This window comes from Penicillium macrosclerotiorum, assembly GCF_028827735.1.
Source record: "Penicillium macrosclerotiorum strain IBT 26536 chromosome Unknown utg000008l_segment0_segment0, whole genome shotgun sequence".
Taxonomy (NCBI): domain Eukaryota; kingdom Fungi; phylum Ascomycota; class Eurotiomycetes; order Eurotiales; family Aspergillaceae; genus Penicillium; species Penicillium macrosclerotiorum.
In genome coordinates this window covers 1,501,334-1,520,747 of record NW_026643087.1, presented here as the reverse complement: position 1 = coordinate 1,520,747, position 19,414 = coordinate 1,501,334, and the positions used below count along the sequence as shown (strand labels likewise).

The 19,414-nt window shown below is 52.2% G+C and overlaps 4 protein-coding genes across 4 annotated transcripts; 1 reads left to right on the top strand and 3 right to left on the bottom strand.

Annotated features, from left to right (window-relative positions):
- Window positions 1-178: 178 nt before the first annotated feature.
- N7462_008747 (alpha/beta fold hydrolase) lies at window positions 179-1,003 on the bottom strand (the record flags this gene model as incomplete). Its single annotated transcript, XM_057080462.1, has 1 exon — window positions 179-1,003. One exon carries the CDS (start codon window positions 1,001-1,003, stop codon window positions 179-181), a length of 825 nt encoding a protein of 274 aa, XP_056930790.1.
- A 1,730-nt stretch (window positions 1,004-2,733) lies between these two features.
- farB1 (putative C6 transcription factor (Ctf1B)) lies at window positions 2,734-5,567 on the bottom strand (the record flags this gene model as incomplete). Its single annotated transcript, XM_057080461.1, has 2 exons — window positions 2,734-5,197; window positions 5,344-5,567. The coding sequence occupies 2 exons, from the start codon at window positions 5,565-5,567 to the stop codon at window positions 2,734-2,736; spliced, it is 2,688 nt and encodes an 895-aa protein (XP_056930789.1).
- A 5,297-nt stretch (window positions 5,568-10,864) lies between these two features.
- On the bottom strand, window positions 10,865-14,029 carry N7462_008745 (uncharacterized protein; the record flags this gene model as incomplete). Its single annotated transcript, XM_057080460.1, has 2 exons — window positions 10,865-13,920; window positions 14,020-14,029. The coding sequence occupies 2 exons, from the start codon at window positions 14,027-14,029 to the stop codon at window positions 10,865-10,867; spliced, it is 3,066 nt and encodes a 1,021-aa protein (XP_056930788.1).
- Window positions 14,030-15,778: 1,749 nt separating this feature from the next.
- On the top strand, window positions 15,779-19,412 carry N7462_008744 (uncharacterized protein; the record flags this gene model as incomplete). The annotated part of the gene is made up of 3 exons (XM_057080459.1): window positions 15,779-15,945; window positions 16,004-18,423; window positions 18,478-19,412. The coding sequence occupies 3 exons, from the start codon at window positions 15,779-15,781 to the stop codon at window positions 19,410-19,412; spliced, it is 3,522 nt and encodes a 1,173-aa protein (XP_056930787.1).
- Between the last annotated feature and the right edge of the window lie 2 nt (window positions 19,413-19,414).

The following is a 19,414-nucleotide window of genomic DNA, read 5'->3' as shown; positions in this document are numbered from 1 at the left end:
AATACTACGAAAGCCCACCGAAAACCCCCTCTCTAAGAAGGAAAGTAGTTGAGCAGGGAAAGATCAAAGAGGGAAGAAGGCAAATATTGTTGTGGTGGTTGTTAGTGGTAGCTCATCAATCAACCAAGCTAAATAGATAGGGCTTGAGATGGGGTCTCTTCCTCTGAATCGATATCTCTCAACAGGACGATAGAAGCTTTTTCTCTTCCATATCTTGAAGGGCATCGAGCAATTGGCGGGCAAACGCAACTGGCTCGGACTCGTACCCATTGTGATGACCCGGGAAGACGCGATGGGGGCAGTCAAGGATCTCTGCCTGCGCGTAGGTTGTTCGCGCATAGAACGCATCGCCACTTTTCTCACCTGCTACAACGAGGACGGAGACCTGCTTCTCCCTGACCTTTCCAAGATCAGGGCAGTAAATAGTGAAGGTCAAGAATTCGTTTTCGAAGAAGTTCTTCCCGTCTTCGACCGAGGGTTTCTCCAGAGGCGGGCTATCCTCGAAGCCTTTCATCTCGACCTGGAATGTCTTGAAAGCGGCTTCAACACCGCCCGATCGATAGACCTCGAGGATCTCGAACGCGCGATTGAGATGGTAGGTGGTGTCATCCAGAAGGATTGTCGTGGGGGCTTCATGGGCCACCACATGCTCGAGGTACTGAGGATAACTGACGGCGAATTGCAGTGCAATGACGCCGCCACCGCTGTTGCCGAATATGGAGGTCTTTTGTCGGCCAAGAGCTTTGCAGATGGCAATGATATCCCGGCACTGCTGGGCCGGATTGAGCGGCTTCTGCTCGGCCACGACGCTAGCGTTTGTCTGACGCCGGTCAAAGGTGCAGATGGTGTAGTTTTGATCCATGTGCTCGAACAGAGGGTTGAATTGACGCCCGATTCCGCCTCCACCGGGGATGAAGACAAGAAGGGGCCCGGCCCCTTGGAACCAGTAGTGAAGGTCACAGCCCTCATTCTCAACGGAGGCGTATGTAGGATTGAAAGGCATTGTTGTCGAGGATTTCAAGAAAATCGTTGAGAATCTGGATACAGTAAAGCATATAGCATTCTTCGTCAAGGGAGCTTTTCATTGATCCCCGTGGAGGCGTGGGGAATCTATGCAGAGGGCCCGCGAAAGCAAAACCGGTCCCGCATTAAGGCGTGCCGTCCCGCCATTGGAATGTCTCCGGTCTTCCTGCGGCTCGATTCTCGGATGATACAGTGACCAAGGAAGGCCATAGAAGATAATTATTCGGGGTAGTTCAAAACTGAAGAGTCTTCAAAGATGCGAGGGTTGGGGTTGGCGAATCATATAGATTGGAGATACCTTCGAGAAGCCACCTCTGGGGCACGTACAGCCTGAATTCACTACGAGGTGGACTATATCGAGAGATCCATATCATTAATAAGCATCTTAGCTCAACATTCAGTCGAGACCAGCATTTTATGGCTATTTTCCGTACTGGATAGTAATACAGCTGAGCAAATGAACGTGCAAATGGACCATAGGGCGGGGAAAGCAGGGGATGCCCACACATATAATTATGCCATGTGATTAGTGCAGTGAGAGCCGCAAGAATAACAGGTATTTCTGGTACGTGATATGGAAAGTCAAATACAATGATGCATCTGGAAAAGAGCGTTGTCTTTGTCTTGAGTTTGAAATTGTATAATTGTTGCATGCTCACACTGTACGAACATTTCTTCCACGGAGTAAGGAACTTGGAACCTCCATCAACGCAATTCATGTTTCCGGCCGATCTCCGAGTTCCGCCATTATTCTCGTATGAAAAAAAAAATGCACGGTGCTAGCTGGTTATAATAGCATGATGGCTGTCCTACGTCCCTCTACATGCTTCGCCGTTCATCTTTGTATACTGTTTACCGCCTTGGCAGGTAAAGATCAGAAACAGATTCCAATGCATTCCAATGAAAAGAAAAAGGTTTCAAACGAAAAATACACTGTAGTTTCATATTTACACCAACATACTACAGGGCGGTCTTCAAGAGAGTGAGACGAATCTAGCAGGATGCTACCATTACAGGCATCCGCAACTCCCACACTACTCCGCCCACCGGTCATTTACCACTTATCACCCCTGTCGATCATGAACACTCCCTTGACATTGGCACGAACCGTTAAAACACAAAGCCGCCGATCAGACCCCAGTCTTGACATCCTGCTCGCAGGTCCCATGTGGCCTGAAGACAGGGCCGACGCCGACGCCGGGCCAGCATGTGATGCCGAAAGGAGGGTGGGTTCGGCATCGGGATTCGAGACACCTTCAACTCCGGTCCCGGGCACAAATTAGTGCAGACCCTTGATGGAGACAGAACCAAACGTTACAAAGAACCGCAAACCGGAAACTAGAAATGCAAGATGGAAATGGAACCATTATTCATATTGCTCATGCTTTTTCGCGGGGGTGGGGAATCCCTCTATATCCAAGTGAATCAAAGGACATCATCATCATCGTCAATCCAATATACCAAAAACAGGGCCATAAAAAGAAAGAAAAGAAAAGAAGACCCTGCGCCAAGAAATGGATCACGAAAGAAGAAGTAAAAATAATCAAAAAAATCAAACACCGGTCCTCCCGAAGAAATTCTCCGTAATAAAACAGTGATTAAATAAAAATTCCGCTGAAATAACCCATCCAGAGAAGCAGAGGGAGATAAATAAAAAAAACAAGGGTAAAAGGAAATAACCCAAACAGGAAAGCGTGAATAAACACATGTTTATTCATCTACGTCGATCCCGAGATCCGTATCCAGATCGGCGGTCAGTTCGGGCCGCATCTGAGCCTCGGCTGAAAGCGCATCAGGCCCCGTGGGGCTGCGATCAGCAGATGCCTGCGGCTCGGCGAGGTGCGCAAAGTCCAGGGCTTTGGGATCAGTATCGAACCCCATGACGTTATCGAGGCCAAAGTCGTAGGCCTTGTCGGTGGTGGACGGAGCCCCAGCCTGCCCGGCCTGCGGGGCGGCGTCGTCGGCGAAGAACTCGTTTCCGGCATCGTCGAAGTTGATCAGGGCGTCGAAGTCGTTTTGGGTGACTTCGGCGTCATTGGCCAGGTCCATCAGCTCGGTGAGGCTGAGCTCCGAATTCAACTCGGGGATGGCGAAGGCGTCGTGATTATTGTAGGTGGGGTTGATGTTATTGGTGCTGCCATTTTCGCTGCCATCCGAGTGTGGGGGAGTGGAAGCGAAAAGATCGCTCTTTGCCCGTCCCGCAGCAGGACCAACCTTGGGGTAGGTGAGATCGGGAATTTTCTGGGCCAAGGAATCCGGTGGTGGTGTCAGAGCGTGGGGGCGAGAGAGAAGGTCGAAGGGGTCGTTGCTGGCTGCGTGGGTGTTGCGGGAAGCGCGCGAGGTCTGCACGTCTTGCGGCGCCACTGTGAGCTGGATACCCGCCTTGCGGATGGCAGCTTCGAGGAAGGATGTGGCGAAGTCGGCCGAGGCATAGATCTCACGCAGGCGCTGCAGGATGCGCATGCACTGGTAGAAGCGTTGGAGGCTGGTCATCCGCACACTGGGATCGCTGGACTTGATATCGAGCAAGTGAATTATCACCGCGGGTAGAAGAACCGTCACTCCAGTGGTGGGATAGTAACGGGTCAGGTCTAGGACGTGCAAGTCCTGCGCAATGCTGGTGATCTCAATAGCAGCGAAGCGCACCTTGTTGCGCGACATCTCTTGCAGCTCCGAGTCCATGGACGGATAGGGGACTGCGGGAAGGACCTGGGGGCGATGCAGAGCGCTCGACGTCGTGAGATAGACCATCTTCAGCAGAGCACGATGCGAATGTAGCACTTCATTAGCCTCGGGCAGTTTGGACACCCCGGAGGGAGTATATTGCGTTTCCACCGGGAGGTTGGCCAGCCAGTCCTCCAGCTCCTGATCGCAGCGGCGCACTTCGAAGGATTCCGCCGTCGATTTCTTCGGCACAAGCATCATGGTGGTTTCCATGGTGCCGCCAAACTTGTGGCTCAAGACCGAATATTGCGCCGAGAGAACATGGCTCACACAGAGACAGAGCTTGGCCTTTTCGATGAACATCAACGCCAGCTCGCGCTGATGGCTCACGTTCTGCAAGATTTCTGAATCCCCGACCATCTTGACGATCTCAGGCGAGAAGGAGTGAAATTCGAAATCGTCCAGAGTGAGCATGGGCACATCGCAGTCATCGTCCTTGACACGCATCGGGCGTCGCATGCCAAGGGCAATGAGTCGATCTCGAGTATACGTGCTCCACCAAATGCGTTTCCACATCCGTTGGCGGCGGAGATCCATACGTGAATTGCCGGGGTCTCGGTGCAGGCCGATGGTGTGGGCCAGCGACAGACTGACACCCATCCAATGCCAGGTGTCCTTCTGGTCGTCCGGGGTCTCGTACCAGTAGGTCATCAGGAGTAACGACTGGACCAGGGAGATGCGGTCCACCTCGTAGTCAAAGTCGTAAAGGAGACGTGCACGCTGGAAAAAGATCTTGCGAGCCGCTTTGCGGGTTTGATAGCCCGCCGCCTGGAGATGCTTTATGTCAATAAAGGCCATGCCGGCGAACATGACGGCCTGGAAGAGCAGAAGACTGATGCGGTGGATGCCGTCATTCTGTACGATTGTCTGCAGGAATTCTTCCAGATCCAGCAAGGGCATATAGGTATGCACATAATGGATATAACTTTTGAGCAGTTCATTCCGCAGACTCACGTCGGGGATAGTGAGAGCTCCCTTGGCCGCCAGATAGTCGATGTCTTCTTTCTGGAGGCGAGCAGGAAGGCCGCGGATATAGTCTGGCAGAAAGCTATTAGCCGAGCGGGTGTTGGCAAAGGTCGGGTCCAGCAATTGCTGGATTTGCAAGGTGGCATGGGCGAGGGGCATCGTTGAGGGGACGGCTGGGTTCGGGGCCATTCGGCGACGGTAGCAGTCATCTGAGCCAATGCGATGCGCCTGGGTTTGATCTGAGCAAGGAAGGGAAGCATTAGAGACGGGAAATTTTCTCTCCTTCTCTCCGGACAAATACGAACAGAGCAGATGCGGCATATGCTGGCTGTGGTCCACGTCGACCGAGTTCTGGGAGGGCGACGTGGGCGCCGCCATATCTGACAAGCCTGACAGGCCCGACAGGCCATGCAACGGGTTGTCTTCAGAGGCCTCGCCGGGCGACTCGGAGGTTTGGTTGATCTCCGCCTCGACACGCGACTTCCTGCAGGGTACAAGCATTCTACATTAGCTTATGAAAATAGATTGTTTTGGTGATGGGTAATTTTTTTTTTTTGCTCTCTTTCTGAGGTTTCTGGCATTGAACTTTGGGGCAACAATAGAAAAACACATGAATTGCAGTCGACTAACTTTCTCCGCTTGCTTTCCGTCACAACACACTCGACCTGATCGAGGCGGCAATTGGTGCAGGGCGAGCCATTCTCGACGACGTCGCAGCGCACTTTGCGGGCTCGACAGCAGCAACAGGCCTTGGAGGCCCGGCGTTTGACAGGGCGGTTATGGGTGGAGAGACCGGCAACCGATGCCTTGCGTTTCCCGGCCTCGTCGGCCATAGTGGCGGTGGCACTACTCATACTGATGGAGAACACGGGGGGCGAACCGGCACATTCGATGCGGATGGAGTGGCGAGGATTCAAGGCCGTTAGAACTAGTCACGGGTTTGCAGTAGAAGACAGTAATGTCGGTAAGTAAAAGAAGAGAACCGGAAGACAGGACGAGAGAAAAGATGAGAAGATGGTAGGTTAGAAGGAGGAGGGAGAAGATGGGGGGAGGAGGGGAAAGAGTGGAGAGGGTTCGGGGGCGCGCGCTGGGGGCCCGGGGGAGACGGAACGTTTAAGTATACGGAGTTGGGGGAAGGCGTCAGGATGGACAAGATGGACAGGATGGTCAGGATAGTCGTTCGAGGACTCAATACTCCACATTTCCACTTTCACTGGCACAAGGAACCAGAAACCTAGAACCAGGGAGAAGGGGGGGGGGGAACACCACCCATGCGTGTCTGCCAGTCAGATGCGTGAAATACTGGGCCTCTCAACCAACTACCCGACGATAATTCGCTAGGCTCAGAATGGTAAGCATTCCCCACACGAGAGGCATTTCCACATTGGAAGTGTGGAGGACTGCGTCACAACGCCTCAACCCGGTTTAGCGGGTTTGAGGATCCGATGATGCGGATGCTGAGGTCCTCTTGGACTCTGCGGTGGCTTTCCGTCTTGTTTTCCCTGTCCGGGAAGACGCTGCTGTAATGCAGTCGAATAAGATTGTGTTTCCCTATAATCTAGTTAATCTATGCATTTCCAGGCTGATCTATACTGTCCGACCCCCGAAGTATAGGCCTAGATACACCGGATGTACATGTATACCTCTCTCTATCTTATGCAGTCCTGCATACTTCGGCCCGGTCACGTTACCCCGGAACCGTCCCGGTGCCGCCTATCCGAAACGTCCTCTCGCTCGTTCTATAGACTCTCGAGTTCCTTTGATATACTTTCTCCCTCCAAGAATCAGAATCAACAATTGGTTTTTTTGAGGAAAATCGAAATCGAAAAAAAAGGGATTTTTTCTTTTACAGAAAAATCAATCTCATAACCCCCCACCCCACGGCCCTGAACCAAGTGGAGTCGGCGTGTGTCATCGGCGGGAAAAAAAAAGAGGAAAATTACGATACCACGTGAAAACGGCCGTCGGGCGAGTCGGCTGTATGGCCTCCCCAATCAAGGACAAGGACAACAGGGCCCCTGTATTCAAAAACCGACACGTTGATCAGATCACCCAGGTGCTTCGTTTCGTCAACTCGATTGTCAGAGAATAGATCTCGCTTTCTCTGTCCCCTCGATCACCCAATTCTTGTCTGCAGAGCGTCCCTAACTAACAAAGTCCCTAGACCAAAAACTTCCGAAATACGCCGAGGACCAAAAAGGCAAAGAACCAAAGAAAAACCCCTCACAAACACCAAAACCGTCCGCCCACTTCTCCCCCAACCATTAACCAGGGCCACCGCTGGTCTTGGGAAGATCGGAGGGCCACTTGCGGCCTAGCGGACCTGGGGCTGGGACAGGAACCAGGTTAGAACCCGCCCAACGGGGCCCACTGCCGGACGGAACTGGAGAAAAACACCGGTCGCTCCAGCCGCCGATGGGCGGAGAAGGAAGCGGGACCCCCGGCCACGAAGTCTCATACCCATCGATGACCCCTACTAGGACACGAATTATGAAAAATGAGGTCCAATTGAGACGTCCCCCCAGAGAAGAGGCGCCCGAGAGGACAGGAGATCAGGAGGCTATCCCATGATGAGAGGGTCCGGTCCGTCAGCGTCGTTCTGCCTGTCGAGCATGCTGATCCGGTGTCCACCGGCGCGACGACTCCGAATCGGCTTGGTGGGACGAAGAGCGAATGGAGAAATACGAAGATCAATGGATGCCTGGAGGAGGAGAAACAGTCGAATTTGATGTCAATAATCAGATGCAAGACCCCCCCCCCCCATTATTGACTCTTTTCTCTCATATTTATTTTCAAACTTTTGTCATCGAGTATATCCAGCAATCATACTGTGACAATCCTCCCTCGAGAGCCGACTCAAGCCGAGCAATGCATCAATCTCGAGGATCCGCAATATAGTTGCCACAATCCTTTTCTTGCGGTCAAATCATCAATTGGCTTAGACAGACCGGAGGCGTAGTACCGAATATAGAGTCACGCGTGAACGTGCACTTTTCTATTCAGATGGATTATTCAGAGGGGCGGGCCTCGACCGTGGATGAGTGGAGGCGCACTACAACCAGCCCCAAATCCGGGTCTCACACCCCAGACACGACGATTTCTGGTTGACTATTTCTTACATTTCCATAGGAGGAGGGCGCTGGGGACTGGGGCTTCAGTTTCATAGTTGCAGAAAATTTGATGATTCGACACATCAGTCACTCCACACAGTCCCCTTCCCAATCGGGATTGTCATAAAGGGTTATGATAAAGGGCAATATAGATATTATGCGCGGAGTATATCATAACCTTGGTATATCCAAGATAATGCCATTCCAACAAAGACAGTCTCAACTGTGATCTCCACTAGAAAAAAAAATATAGGAGAAGAAGAAAAAAGAAAAGAAAAAGAAATCTAATGGCCGGAGTATACAGAAAGCATCACGAAAGACAGGAGAGCAAAATCTCCCGTCTAAAAAAGCCGACAACCGGATCCTCCTCGTGTGGCTCCCCCTAGAAAGTTTAAAGGGACTAGGCCGGACCGACGGTCCAGATCGTACAGGATCCCGCACCGACGCAGTCCTCAAGCCGTCCGGCTGGCCGGAATTCCGTGCGATCAACGCTGATTGCTCGCAGCCCGGGGGTCCCATGCGTGCCTCTGCGCAACCGCCGATTCTCGGACATATCGATGTTGAAACTCGCGACCAGGGGATATTACGTACGTATTGAATCCTTTTTCTTTGCCTGCATTTTTCCCCCTTTTCCCTCCAAAGACGATGGATTGCACATATCCTTCCCAGATCCGAATAAATTCCGAGCCCATTTTTTGTGTCCGACCACAAGATAGGACGAATATCGCACAATTCAACCACCGCTCTCGTTGTGCGTGCCCAGAAGTGACGAAATTTGGCGACCAAGCATGTGGGGATATCACGAGGACATCGGGGATTTGCGGGGCGCCAAAAAAAAAACGGGGCCCAACGCGACCACGCTAAACCCAGCCCAAGAAAATTTTCTGGCCCTTACTTCTTAAGAGTGGGACGCCAATCACAAACCTAGTATAGGTCAATTCCGGCACCCATCAGAATTGAAATCTCTGGGTCAGCGCCGTGCTGAGCTCTTGGCGTGATCCTGTCGGAATCGCGAAAACAGCACCAGGAAATCCGGGGGTGGGTGGCGCGGGATGGGGATGGGGGAACTAGCATTCCGAATCAATTCAATCCTGCGGACTTGGGGGGCTTTGATTACATGAGACTGCAGTAGATTTCATTCCCCATCTTCAGCTCTCTTGAACAAGGCAGAGTCCACCCATAACGCGCAGTACGATCCGCAGGGAGCTTGGAGGGGTCTAGCTAGCTAGCTAGGTCTCTGCGCTGCGTGCACGCCTTTGTTGTAGGAGCCGAACCGAGAAGCTTAGACCAGCACAACGCTTGCCGAGATGGGCTGCCGATACGGCCTATTCGCAAAGAGCATTATTCTGCCTCCGTAAATCCGGATTGTAGGCTCCATATTAGGTGGGGGGGCGGAAGCAGCAGCAACATGAAAAGGAATTGCCCCCTTCCCAACAGGATACAGCGAGCCTCAACTGGATGATGGGCGGGTACATTCGCTGTCAAACTGCGACTTTGCGACTAGTTGGCGAGAGTAAGAGAGAGCTGCAGGAAGGCGGAGGAGTCCCGCCCGCCATCGGGCATCGTGCCGCTCGGTCGTAAAGCCGGGCAAGTCGCTCTCGCTCTGTGTCCTTCCAGAGTGGGACTGGTATACTCTTGTAGCTGTCATCACATAATCATCTCGAGCTTCCAGGATTCATGGGGGACCGGGTACACCGGCGCATCAGAGAAAGAGTGACCCCCAACTTCCATTGTGGTTTTGACAGCTTCGAAAGCCACCCCACGCTTTTTGGTTGGGATCGTGATATTGGAGAAATCCCGAGAGAGGCCATGTCCACGAAAGACTCACCAATCTGTGAGCAGCACAGGCCAAGGACGGTGCTTGCACCCCTCCATGCCCCCCTCCTCCCTGACGCTAAGCAGTTGCGCGGCCCGTATTGCAAGGTTTTAGCGCCAAGCTCCCATCACGAAAAACCACGAGGGAATTAATCGACCTGCAGCAACAGAGGGGTTGCTGTGGTCTGTGGCGTCATTGCGCATATTGCCCCTCCAGAGGGGCGTCCAAGCTCAAGCGGGCAGCCAGGTTATGATTGGACATAAAATGCTCGGGTTCACTCTCTCGGACACAAAGTCTGGCATCACGGTGTGCGGGAAATATACAGCTTAGGTAGAAAACTGTATTGTGCCAACAACGTGGGGGCACCGAACGGAACCAGGCGAGGAGAATCGGGCCAGATTAGGCAAGTCTGGGGAGGGAACTCGGCACCCCGCAAAAGGAAAAAACCTGGACCCTTAGGGGGGCGGGGGGGAATCCCGGGGTGGCGGGGTGTTGCCTTCCAGAGAAAATGAACCATTCAATGGTGGTGGCGCGGCGCGGGCTTGATTCGGGTTCCAATCGGAACATGATTGTCACTTGGGGCCATCAAAAGAAAGAGAAGATCATCGACAAGATTGGGGGAGATTGATTTGGGCGATGTTTGGGGGATCCCGTGCCTCAACGCCCGATCAAGGGTTGCACGTGGTCTGGAGTTGATTGGTAGTAACATCAGGACGAGGGGAAGATGGGAAGATGGGGAGTGTTATTAGGATGTATATGAAGTGGTTGCATCATCGTTTGAATCGCGGATGCCTTTTGATGTACATATGTGGTCTTGCAACGTGACATTCATAAATAAACAATCTGAATATATACGTCAGAACCCATTACGCATACACATTCTTTATAACTGGATGAGATGAATATCGAGACGAATCCAAGGTATGGGTACGGGTTGTAATCCAAATCAAATTCCGTGTAGTGTAGCACAACCTAAAGCAATGTTCCTAACCATCCAAAGTACAAGGACGATTCATTTCATAGCGCATTGTACCATAAAACTCATAATCAAAGTAAAGAATCACATCCGCGGGAGGGGAATCAATCGCACGAACAGTCAGGTGGCCAGAGGCAAATCAGAAAAGTAAAACAGTAAAAACACCACATAATACATCAACAATATCTCGTAGCTGCAAACGCCCGACATTATGAGAACCGGTCCATCACCCCAATCATCATTCTTCGCTCAGGCGGCACCACCGCGGCCCATTCGTTCGATGGAGCTCATGATTCCTCCACGACCGGGGGTGAACACCGCGATGCCAGACTTCCCACCGCTGTTACCACGAGAGTGCCCACCAGGAGCTCCGTATCGGGGGATGCGCCTCTCAGCCGTCGCAGGGGGACGAACCCCACTGGATCCCGAGCGGCCGATGCTGCGATTGAGGTTCTCCGCTACCGGTTCACCGGACGACAGGTAGTCATCCTCGGGAGGGCCAGCAGAGGAAACGGATGGCTCACGATCTTGTTGCTGGGGAGGAGCAGGCTGACCCTGCTGCATGGCAAGCCACTCGTCGACGGCCGCGACGAGCTCGCCCTTCTCTGCCCGCTCTGACTTGAGTTCATAGCGAAGGCGCTCGCTGTCTTCCTTTAGGGCGGCCATTTCTTGCTGCAGGCCCTTGATTTGCGCTTCAAAGACACGTTTCTCGGCTTCGTGCTCGTCATTCTCGCGCGCAATCATGCTGGCATTGGCGGCGGCCATTGTCTCAGACTGAGCAGCGTCACGCTCGATCCTGAGCTGCTCGTTGTCTTCTTGAGAAGCTTGAAGTTTCTTCTCTACCTCTCGGACGCGCTTCTCCCAACGAGACTCGTAACTCTTCTTCAGGGCAGCAACCTTGGTTTCATGTTTACTCTTGTAAAGAGTATGAAGTTCCCGGGCGACCTTCTCAACAGCATCCTGCACCTCTCGAGCGGTATCTTCAGCCGATGACTGAGAAACCTGTCGGGATCCAGAACTGGAACTTGGCTCGGACAAAGTCGACGAACGCGCAGCGGAGAGCTGGGATTCAAGTTCGACAATTCGGCCTTCCAAATGCTCTTTGGCCTTCTCGGCCTCCTCAACTTTTCGTGCCAGGCGATCTCGCTCACGTTCTCCATCTTCTAATTCTGCCCGGACAGATCGCAGAACAGTCTCCATCTCCTTTCCTCGACGATCCCACTCCGACTGCTCCAGTTCGAGCTCTTCCTTGCGTGCAGCTTCATTGCGCACCTCCTCCAAGGCCTCACCAACACGACGCTCTGCATCTGCTACGGCCGTCTTCAGGCTAGCAACCTCAGCCTCCTTCCCACTGAGCGTGGCCTTGAGGGATGAAATCTCGGACATGAAGCTTGACTTTAGCGATTCAAGTTCCCGGGGGGTGATAGTGGGAATGGACCGAGGAGTCGGGGCAGGGGGTATGTCGAAATCCAGTAGTGACAATTTCGACGGCGACCGGATAGACTCGCGCAGGGTCCGCAGAGGCGATCGTCGCGAGGGCGAGTACCGTGTGCTCTGTATCGACTGCCGGTGAAAGAAATTCGCCTGGTCCGTGAAGTCAAGTAAATTGGGGGTCTCCCCAGAATGGCCAACATCCCGCGATGCTCTACGTCGGGGAGTAGGTGTTCCAATTGGGGAGCCGGTATCAAGAAGAGCACTGGTCCGGTATGATCTTCGGGCAGTGCCGGGGGTAGTTGGATCGACGCTGCGTCGGTAAATATCAGCAGTGCGAGCTGGGCTGGGAGCAACACTACCGCGCATTGACTTCAGCGGCGAGTCAGCCCGAAGTTTCGCAAAGGAAGTCATATCGGGCAAAACAGAGAAGTTGCTGAAGCCTGTATCATCCATTGGGTCATGATCTTGTTCATCTAGAACGGAACGGTCATCATAAACAGCGCGCCCCTGGTTCTCCTTGCCCTGCTCTTCCTCTTCGTGGAGGACAGTGCTCATGCCTTCGTTCTGCTTGTCTTCCATCATACTATTCGCGATCATAGATCGGTCTTGCGTGGCACTTGCAGCTGATGTAAAGCTCCGCTCGTGAATGACGCTCGAATCTTCTTCGAGATCAACATGAATTTCCGGGCATTCGGCACGGTTGACCATTCCCTTCTTGCATCGCTCTTTCAGTTGTGCGTCTCTTTCTTGATCTTGAGGTGTTTGATCGAAGGAGCGTTTCCGGGGAGTGGCAGTGCTCAATCGACTTCCGTTTGAACCAAGTGATGCTCGAGTGAGGGAGGCCCGAAGGATCGAGCGCATCTTCTGGGAGTTGATTGTGTCGTCCTTCACATTTTGACTGGATGGCGAGCTGTGGGCCATGGCAGAGGGAGACTGCATCGGCTCTCCAACTGACTGCTGTTGCACCTCACGTAGTCTGTTGAAATCCACAGTTTCTTCCCTCGCTTCTGGTCTGAATGGAGAGCTTTCCGGGTCTAGCGGTTGCTCGTCAAAAGTGGGTGACGCTGGCTGTTGCAGCTCATTCACTTGTTGAACATCAATCGTCTCATCTTTTACCTCCGCGCGGAACGGAGAGCTTGCCGGTTCATCAAATGTCAAGCGCTTATCCAAGCCTGGTGACATCGGTTGCACCTCGCGCAATCGCTGGAAATCCACTGTTTCGTCTCTGACATCATGTCTAAAAGGCGAGCTTGCCGGCTCATCGAAATGTAAGCGTTTTTCCAGGCCCGGCGACATCGGTTGTACCTCGCGCAAACGCTGGAAATCCACTGTTTCATCTCTGGCAGCGGGGCGAAAAGGCGAGCTCGTCGGCTCCTCCTCTGGATAGTTCATTTGCAGTGGATGATGTGTTCCTGAAGATGCGCGCTGGTATTCTTGCAATTTGTGAAAATCGACTGTGTCTTCGCGTCCGTCGTAACGGAATGGCGAACTTGCGGGCGCTTGAAAATCGTCGTTATCGTTGAGCTCGTCATGTTCGTAATGGTCGTGATAGTTGTTATTTTCGTTTGTCTCATAGACATCCGGACTTTGGGTATTGCGATCTGTCCATGATTTTTTGAGTGGACTTGACAGCATAGCCGACTCTGGGGCGGATGGTCCGTCCAGCGTTTTCGTGAGGAAGGGCGAGGAGCCGCTGATCGGAGAACGGGCTCGCGCATTCTGGTAGGAGGAGGAGAGGGGGGAAGAGGATTCGACATGGCGATCAAGGGCGAAGCGGTCGTCGTCTCGAGCCCGTCTTCTGTGTGTGAGGGAGGAACCAGCTCGAGCAGGATCCTCTTGTTTGGATCGAAGCAACGGAAGCGGTTGTGTTGCTATGTAAACAGAGCTAAGCCTTTTTGGGCGACAGTGCGGGCAACCAACCAACAACCAACAACCAACACAACCGAGTTATACAACCATAGACAAGTTACAACTATTCATGATGATCCTGATTATATCGCCAGCGTCAGTCTGCAAATCTTCGATATTTTGTTTCCATCTGATCACAGAACACTTGGATGCGTGCCCGGTTTTCAGTATATGAAACCCAGGTTTGTCGTCAATCGAACGGCACCCTTTGTCCTTACGACTTTCCCCATCACCCTTGAACGGTATATGCCGATGTCCATGCCTGGATTCGGAAATAAATAGCATCACACACGTTCCTCAGATTTCCAGTCTTTAGTTGCATCATGATATACTACACCTCTGATCCTGCGACCACGATTAAGCCACGAATGATGATGAGAATGGTTCTTCGTGAATTAACCGAGCCAACTGTAGTAGCCTTGAGCTCTTGCTGGCATTTTTTTCACCTTTCTTGAATGCAGTTCCAAGTTATTCTAGTAAATTTCACCGGAAGTCGATGCATTGCTGGGAATTTCGGTTAAAGGTGGTGGATCCCGCTCGACTCTTGATCGGGCGGCACACCATTGAGGGGGTACCGTTATGATGTACCGTTATGATATAAAGGATCTGCGCATTCAGTCCGATGCCAGACTCAAATTTTGCCGATTTGTGCCCATAGGATTTAAAGCGGGGCAGACACGATAGACTTGGGTTGAATAATGAACTTGAATCTGCGGGGGTCTGCCGGACCAAAAAGTTAGTATGTCACCTCCACTACCATCAATTGAGCATCAATTAGCGCGTCGATCAAATTTGGTAGCACACTTTGCTCTGATAGGGCGCTAACTATGAAGGCGCTAACTATGAAGTGTTCTGGATGGCTTATGAAATATAGAACCCCCTTCTCCCTCTCGGATGGAACTTTGAATGGTGTGAATCGGGGATTATTGCGGGAACCCTGCTATTTTCACCTTTTGACCTGCGTTTGAGACAAAGCCACTGGCTATAGATAGCTAGCAGGGCCTTGTGCTGCAGCGTTCGCTGCCTTGTTTGTCGTGGCGTCTCGCCATCACATCATCCTGATTCAGGAGCGACCGTCGGGCTTACGCAAGTCTTTGCTGGCGAAGTGGGGAATCTCCACGTAATGAGGGCGCTTGCAGCCCTCCGCTTGCGGTCGCCCCTTTCTTTCAGGGTGAACCCTGCAATGTTAAGATAATAAAGGGTACAAGATAAGGATTAATAGTCATCGGCATATGGATTTCGTTTGTTTTGTCTCACAGCGCGGGTTGGGGAGACCAACTGAAAAGGAGCCTGGGAACCAGCCACCGGAGGACCCAGCCCTAAATGGAACTAAAGATAACCTAGGTCGGGCCGCACGCGTTCTTCAAAGCCGGAATCTGCACGCTGTTTGGCCATCGAAAGTTTCATCAGGCGCTTGATGTCATAGCCAATTGACCACACAATGCGATCAAGATCACCTCCGATGCCTGGAGGTTCTGGAGGATCTGGTGGCACTCGACGCTCGAAACGGTAGCCCCGTATAGGGCGGCTCCACTTAAGATTAGACCGGCGCCATTGACGATATTTTCTTCGCTGTATTTATTCCTGGCCATGCCCACTTGGCCTTGTAAACCCATTCAACCCTTTCAATTAGAGATAGAAAAAGGAAATAGAGTGGGGGAAACCATCATCAAGGGAGATCCTGCGCTCTCTCGGACCCTCGGGGGCCCTCAGCAACCTCGTCACATCCTCTCCCCAGCATCATCATCGACCTTCCCAGACTAAAGGGGAAAGGACCCTTGAATCCTTAATTCAGCGCGTGCGCCGCAGCACTAATTCACCATGACTAACGCACTGCTCGATGCTCTCGAGCATGCCGGAAGCAAAAGCGCAAACGATGAGGGAGAATCACTATCATCCTTTCTGGCTTCGCTGGCGACCAGTATCATTATCTTTGCCGTTGAATTTTGTGTCTTCTTAATGCTCAAAGGCAAACTGACTCGCATTTAGTAAGCATCAAGTCCTCGAAATCAAAATTGTATCATACGTCCAGACTAACCACAGCAGTCAGCCACGCACATACCTGGTCCCGGATCGGGAACGTACTGAAGCATCACCGCCAGGTCTATTTCGCTGGGTTGGCCCTGTATTTTCAACCCCCAGTGCCGAATTCATCCAGAAAAGCGGCCTGGATGCCTATTTCTTCTTGCGCTATCTGCGCATGCTCCTGAAGATCTTCATTCCATTGGCCGTGTTGTTGATTCCGGTCCTGATTCCCATCAACCGGGTTGGAGGGAAGGGCACGAACTTCATCAACGGCCACAATGGAACGCGATATTCCGTAACGGGCCTCGATCAGTTGGCCTGGGGAAATGTCCGACCCTCCCACACCCACCGATACTGGGCGCACCTGATCATGGCAATCATTATCGTGGCCTACGTGTGCGCGATCTTCTTTGACGAGCTGCGAGTCTATATTCGCATGCGACAAGCCTATATGACATCGCCCCAGCACCGGCTGCGGGCATCCGCTACCACCGTGCTGGTTACTTCTATCCCAACCGACTGGCTGAATGCCGAAGCCTTGAATAAGCTCTTTGGCGTCTTCCCGGGAGGTGTGAGGAACATCTGGATCAATCGGGACTATGATGAGCTCCACGAAAAGGTCAAACGACGGCGCAAGGTGGCGCTCAAGCTGGAGGCGGCCGAGACCTCCCTCATCCGTCAGTGCAAGGAAGCTCAACTCAAGCAGCTCAAGGCGGAGGACAAGAAGAACCGAAAATCCAAGATCAGCGCCCAAGATCGAGAAAGGATGGCCACCGATAGACGGGCATCTCAAATGGCCATGGGACCCGGTGTGAGCTCCGGCAATCCCCACCAGGCTCACACGCTGGCAGAAGTTCTCCATCGGCAGCCCGAAGGAAAGCAGCACAATACATCGGACGGTGTCATGGATAAGGTATTTGATCCGGCGATCATGGCGGCGGGGGCAGTTGGCCAAGGTGTCGGGAAACTGGGCAAAACTGTTCTCGGTGGTTTCAAGAAGGTCGAGGGCGGTATTGACAATAAACTGATGCGTACGGGTGGCTTTGTCGAGTCTCTGGACTATGGATTACCTCGTCAAATCACTCCCGTCAGCAGCAGGGAAGATTCTCCTCCTACCAACGTCGAAGGGAAACCTACGACGTCTGATTCCGCTACCCAACCGTCAGAACCTAGCCAGGATGTCAAGCCACTGTCCAAACGACCCTCTTGGGTATCTCGAGTCTCATCTTACTCCAAGCATTCTAAACGTGACCCGGAAATTGATGAGCAACCTCTCACTGCACCCGAAACACCTATCCCTGATACGGAGCCTGGTAGCTTTGGCCGATCAATGACTGAAAAGCAGGAGATAAGCCAGCAAAACGACGGTCAAGAACGTGATGACGATGATCCGCCGCCGTATCCCGTTGCATATAACGAAGAATTTGCAGAGGATGATCTTGAGAAATTGGATGAATCAGACCAGCCATTGTGGAAGAAATACATCAAGGCTAAGGATCGAGACACATGGCGACTTCCGTGGTTCAAGTGGAACAAATGGCCAACTATCTGGCTTATTGGCACGAAAGTTGACACAATCAACTACTGTCGCAAAGAACTCGCCCGCCTGAACCTGGAAATTGAAGTCGATCAACAACACCCCGAACGATTCCCGCTCATGAACTCAGCATTCATTCAGTTCAATCATCAAGTTGCTGCGCATATGGCTTGTCAGTCACTCAGTCATCATCTGCCCAAGCAGATGGCACCACGAATCGTGGAAATCTCTCCCGACGATGTCATCTGGGACAACATGTCTATGAAGTGGTGGGAGCGGTATTTGCGCACCTTTACTATCATCACGATTGTCTGTGTGATGGTTATTTCATGGGCAATTCCTGTTGCATTTACCGGGCTGTTGTCGCAGCTATCGTATCTAGAGGGCCTCTTTACATGGCTATCTTGGTTGAGCAAGCTACCGAGTTGGCTGGTCTCAGCTATTCAAGGTGTCTTGCCTACAATCTTCCTCGCGATCTTGATGGCAATTCTTCCTGTCTGTCTTCGCTTCCTGTGTAAGAGGCAAGGTGTAGTGACGGGTATGGCTATCGAGATGACCGTTCAAAACTACTACTTCGCCTTTCTGTTTGTACAGCTTTTCCTGGTTGTTACAATTTCGTCTAGCATTGCGTCTATTCTCGAGGGCGCTTCCGACGTGAGCAACTGGCCAACACTTTTGGCCAACGATATCCCTAAAGCTAGCAACTATTTCTTCTCTTATATGATACTACGGGCTATGTCTGTGAGTGCTGGTGCACTGATGCAGATTGCCGGCCTGATTAAATGGTTCATTCTTGCTCCAATTCTCGATAAAACTGCGAGAAAGAAGTGGACTCGAATGACCACCTTGAACCGAATGAAATGGGGCTCTTTCTTCCCTATGTATACTACGCTGGCCTCGATCGGTATGTTAAGAATGTGTGATATTATATCAGGAAACATCCTAACTCTCGCTCTAGGAATGATCTACTGCGTTGTTGCACCTTTGATTCTTGTGTTCAATGTTATTACGTTTGGTGCCTTCTGGTTTGTGTATCGCTACCGCACCCTTTATGTTACCAAGTTCCGATTTGATACCGGGGGCCTCCTTTTCCCTCGGGCCATTAATCAGCTTTTCACTGGTCTATACGTAATGGAACTTGCTCTCATTGTCTTGTTCTTCCTGGTTCGAGACGAGAACGATGAGGTGTCCTGCAAAGGCCAAGGCATCATTATGTGCTTTGTTCTTGCTATGACAATCGGCTATCAAGTTCTCCTCAACGATGCATTTGGACCCCTGATTAGGTATATACCAATCACCTTGGAAGATGATGCTATCCGCCGCGACAACGAATTTCAGCGTGCCCAACATACTCGACTGGGCCTTGCTGTCGACGAAGATGGTGGTGATGAGGCTCCGCCAGTTGATCATGGAGTTCCCCACCCCGAGAACGACGAGCATCCCGAGGGACGAGACATCGAGCTCAAGAGTCTTGAGGCAGACCCAACCCGACGACCCAGGTCCTTGGGCGGGAACTCAACAGCCTCATCGCCGACGATGATAAAGTCCCTGCGCGAAAAGGTGACCCAAGACACCGAAGGCCAAGAGCAAGTCTCAAACAGGCTCAGCGCCTTGTTCGCAGGCATCCACGACGAACTGGAGGATCTCACCCCCGAAGAGCGCGATCAACTAGTGCAGCGCGCCTTCCAACACGAGGCGCTTCGCGCGAAACGGCCTGTGATTTGGATTCCGCGGGACGATCTTGGAGTCAGCGACGACGAAGTCCACCGCACCCAGAGATTCAGCAAGCATATCTGGGTCAGCAACGAGTACCAGGGACTTGACGGCAAATGCCGAGCGGTTTTCAGTCGCAGTCCACCGGATTTCTCTGAGCTGGATATCATTCAACTCTGAGG